Genomic DNA, 4,666 nt, shown 5'->3' with positions numbered 1-4,666 from the left:
AGTGATACCTATCGAAATTTCGGTAGATCTACCGATTTTGACAAAAATCCACAGATATTCATAGAAAATTTACGGAAATTTGTGAAAATCAACCGAAACTTTTGAAACGCTACCTAAATTTTTTAAAACCAGCCTACCGAATTCAGTTAAATTCGGTTTTTGAAATCTCGTATATCTTGAGGAATTTTTCGTTGGAAAATCTATAGGTACCCCCTCCCTCATTATTATTTTGACGACCTACCAATTTTCGTCACCAATCTACTGATTTTTCCAACTCCCATCTACTCCCATTAAGTGGAATATTTGTTTATGGGACAACAATCCAGAATTTTTTGTCCATATAATAATTATTTCTATGGCTGTCTATGTTTTTCCCAGTGAGTGGCTTATTTATGGTTTTTCCGATCTTTGAATTGAAATATTCGGTAGTGTCGGTAGCTGGTTTAATATATTTTTTTGTTTAGTTTTCAATTCAATCTGTCCATTACCAAGTTTTGGGTAAATATGATCACCATTATTATAATATTTGTATAGTGTAAAATCTGATAAGATTCTACTTCGACTTTACTCAAAAATTCTGTCGTGCTTTTGATTTCCCCCGAAAATCTAATATTAAATTTATTATTAACATATTTGTGCAATATATTTACAAGCCGGCTTATGCCACAATATGTGTAATTTTAATAAAAAATAAATTCGATCATTTTATATGTATATATTTCTTTGTCTAGCTCGTCGAGTTACGGCCGTTAAACACGCAAGAATAACGACCAACTAAAGCAACAATGGCGAAGCAATACCAACCCTTGGCTACGTATGCAAACCTAATGGACGATATAAATAGTAATAATTTAAAAAATCATCATTTTTACTTAAAAGATCGGCGTTTTGGTTGATTTTTGATTGATTTGATTCAACCTTTTTTTTTAGAGAAGATGCTTGTCGTGCTGACGGATGGCACTAACATCGTGGGCTACCTGCAAGGAGTGGATCATTTGGAGAACCTGGTCATGCACAAGACTGTGGAGCGCATCTACGTGGGTAACAAGTACGGGGACATTCCGAAGGGGGTCTACCTTGTCAGGGGAGAGAATGTTTTGCTGCTGGGAGAGATTGTTCGTACACTTTACAAGTTTTTATGCACCTACCTTTTACAATGTATTTTGCCAGTAAGTCGACAGGCAAGATCCAACACTTTGGATTTGGTAAAATACCAGCATGGTTAGCAGTGGCGGACTAAGGTAGGGGCGGAGGGGGCAGCCCGCCCTGGGCCCCCGGTCCTGGGGGGCCCCCAAACGCCTCCATGTTCCCTTGATCAAATCCTAAACAAAGCTTTAAGGCACCAGGACACTGTAAATTTTTTTTAAAACTTTTTTAAATTAATTTTTTTGAAAGATGCACTTCTTAAGAATGCACTCACAAAATGTTTTAAAGAAATTCGAAATATTGACGGAGATAGATCATTTTATGTGAAACCGTTTGAAACAGTTTGTATGTTGAATTATCCTTCAGCAAAACTTTGAATGCGTTTTTCTCGAAACTTTTTTTTACACGTTTTTCAACATGGTTGATAACATGTTAAACAAACTTACTATACATCCGATTTGCATGCACCATTTACCTTTAGCTACCATCGGTTAGGGCCTCTTTACCCTAGAGGCTCCTAGCCGATGCGTGGCCCCAAGGCAGTGGCTTACACTGCTTAATGGACAATACGGCCCTGCCAGGGTCGGATTAAACATGCCAGGGCCCACCCGATGGGGGCCCCTAGGCTGTTGCCTACACTGCCTTACGCATAATACAGCCCTGGCCACAGTGACTGAATTTTCAAACAGTTCTTAAACGATTGGAAAATCTAGTGTCTATGACACCATGTTGGTGGAATTTTGATATCTAAAAAAAAAGAAAAAATGGCGGACCAGCGAATTTTATTTTCGTTTTTTTTGGAAAATTTTCACTGTTCAAAAAAATAGAATGGGGGCCCTTTATAAAACAATCCTTATGTGGTGTCATAGTCGGGGCCCCTAGGCAATACACGTATCGGGGCTCCTTTACCCTAGGGGCCCCTAGCCGATGTGTGGCCCATAGGCAGTGGCTTACACTGCCTAATCATTAGGCCCTAATGGACAATACGGCCCTGCCAGGGCCGGATTAAACATTTCGGGGTCCCTAGGCAATGCTCGTCTCGGGGCCCCTTTTCCCTAGGGGGCCTTACTCGATGCGGGGCCCCTAGGCTGTTGCCTACACTGCCTTACGCAATAATACTGTCCTGGCCATAGTGACTGGATTTTCAAACAGTTTAAGACTTGGTGCAAATCAATGTTTTTTTTTTACGGATCGATTCGAATTTTAGTTTCCTCGTACATATCCGTATTTAAATTTCGTTTGCAACATTTTGACTAAATAAAAAAAAACACATTAAAATTACATCAATTTTTTAAACTAGGGGGGGGGGGGCTCATTCATCTTTGCCGCCCCGGGCCTTTGACGGGCTTAGTCTGCCATTGATGGTTAGTCATGCTGGGAGTCCACTGTTTTCGTAAATAACAGAATATGATATTTACAAATTCTCAAGACTTTAAATGAAGACAGAATATCTCATGACGTGTTACTAACAGACTATTACTGAATTTCTAAGATACCTTTAACTTTTTAGTATTACTTTCTTACATTAGAACCTTTTACAAAAGAAGTATTCCACCAAGTTTGAGGATGGTATTTTTTGGAGAGATGTTTTTTTCTGGTAGAAACGTTTGATGTACCCAGTTAGGAATATGATTTAATTTTCGGCTTTAAGAAGCACAAATATAATCATAATATATATCGTCTATTTAAGTTCAATACAGTGTATATTATGAAGCAATAATTTCAAAATACATTTTGTTGGCTCTTTCAGTTGAACAGCACAAGCCGCATTGATTGGTGTTTTCAAACATTTATATTAACCAATAGTTTGCTTGAACTCAGTTAAAGTCAATACCACGAATGAACCATCCCCAGTACACAAGAAAACAAAGTGCACATTTCCCTAGGTAGTTTTTTGTCCCTCCTGAACATTTTTACAAATGGTTGAATTGAACTTACATCGATGATATAATCAGGATTGTTTGTGTAAATTGTTCTGAAAGCCCTCTCTAATGTTGTTGTGTTTTCTGCAGGACGAAGAACGGGAGTCGAAGCAGAACCTGTTCCAGGTGTCCTGGAAAGAGATACTCATTTTACAGAATCAAGAGATGGAAGAAAAAGCCAAGAAGCAGAAACTCGTCAACTTGGCCAAGAAGCAGTTGGGAATCGTGCCTCTGCCGCCGTCGGACGATTCGTTTTATTAATTGATTTGAGAAAATTTTAAATGAGTCATTTCGGATCATTTCAATTGACTAAAGCATAATTTTTTAATATATTTAAACACATGCCTCAATATCATTAATGTGTTCAGAAAACAGTCCTTTCGAAGCGTAGCTCGATTGACCAATGCATATATTTTTATTATTTCAAATGCATCCCTCAATATTACTAATGTTTTCAGTCAACAGCCATTTGGGAGTGAAGCTGGTATAAATTGATTATTGATAAATCAATGCTTATTTTTTATTTATAGTTTACTATTGAGATTTTATAAATAGATTTGTTTATGTACTTGATGATTCCAGTATTAATTTTATGAAGTAGTTAGCTACAATTTTTTAACATATTTTATATTTACAAGATTGGACATAAACTTTTAAAAATATATTAAGTTGAAAACTAGTCATATATTCGCGATATTTAAAAGACTAAAATAAGGTTAAGAACAAATATTGTGATTTCGAAAAATAGTGATGTGATTGTATGTGTAATGGTACGATCTTTATTTCAATATTTTGTCCTAAATTTATCTTTCGATAAACTTAAAATTATTCATAAACTGCTCGTTTATAGATGCCGCTAATTTAATTATTTTAGGTTAAACACACTTTTTGCAAGTTATGTTTTAAAATATTTTTTTTTTATTGTTGATACATTTTTTTTACAATATTTCATATTTCAATTTAGTAATGTTGGCCTCACTGGGTTGTTTACCCGTGCTGAGGCCCCCATTTTATAATTTAAGAATTTATACATTTAAAAAAAAATAAAAGAAAAACAACATTAAAATAAAGATAAATTTAAAATAAAAAATAAAGATTAAAAATTAAAATATAATTATAACACTAAAAGAAAAATATCAAAAGAGATAAAAATATTAAGATGAATAATCGTTGTTTACGTCAGTACTTACAAAATATGGATAAATAGTTTTGTCTTTAGTATTGGATTGAATCACCCATTCAATATTGTATTTGAATGCCTGTCTTCAAAGAATTTAGTTTTTATGCGGTCAAAACTATTTTTTCATATTCTGTATGTACTGATGCAAACAAACAGTTATTCATCTTAATATTTTAAAGCATACCTTGCAAAAAGTGTGTTTAACATAAAATAATTAAATTAGCCCAATCTATGAACGAGCACTTTATGAATAATTTTAAGTTTACCCAAGCCCCAGGGCTAAAAACCAATATGTACAACAAAATCACAAAATTTATATCCGTATGTGTAAACTGCTCTTCTACCATATACACTGGGAATATTTTGTGGTGTGGAATGTTATTGCATTTAATTAAGTCGTAAAATATAGAAAAAAAAT

The 4,666-nt window shown here is 34.7% G+C and overlaps 1 protein-coding gene across 1 annotated transcript; it reads left to right on the top strand.

Annotated features, from left to right (window-relative positions):
* Positions 1–404: 404 nt before the first annotated feature.
* Positions 405–3,569, top strand: LOC149412510 (U6 snRNA-associated Sm-like protein LSm1). The gene is made up of 4 exons (XM_089645761.1): positions 405–498; positions 732–843; positions 931–1,115; positions 3,159–3,569. Exons 2-4 carry the CDS (start codon positions 786–788, stop codon positions 3,327–3,329), a joined length of 414 nt encoding a protein of 137 aa, XP_089501887.1. The 5' UTR covers positions 405–498; positions 732–785; the 3' UTR covers positions 3,330–3,569.
* Positions 3,570–4,666: the final 1,097 nt, after the last annotated feature.

This window comes from Hesperophylax consimilis, chromosome 23 (genome assembly GCF_061612785.1).
Source record: "Hesperophylax consimilis isolate HC1 chromosome 23, BYU_Hcon_1.0, whole genome shotgun sequence".
Taxonomy (NCBI): domain Eukaryota; kingdom Metazoa; phylum Arthropoda; class Insecta; order Trichoptera; family Limnephilidae; genus Hesperophylax; species Hesperophylax consimilis.
Note: the sequence above shows the minus strand (reverse complement) of the source record. Positions and strands in the feature narration are given on the sequence as shown.

Coding starts and splice junctions, on each gene's coding strand:
- LOC149412510 (XM_089645761.1), top strand. CDS start 786: ATGGCGAAGCAATACCAACCCTTGGCTACGTATGCAAACCTAATGGAC. Junction 844..930: donor CCTAATGGACGATATAAATA/GTAATAATTTAA, acceptor CTTTTTTTTTAG/AGAAGATGCTTGTCGTGCTG. Junction 1,116..3,158: donor TTTTGCTGCTGGGAGAGATT/GTTCGTACACTT, acceptor TGTTTTCTGCAG/GACGAAGAACGGGAGTCGAA.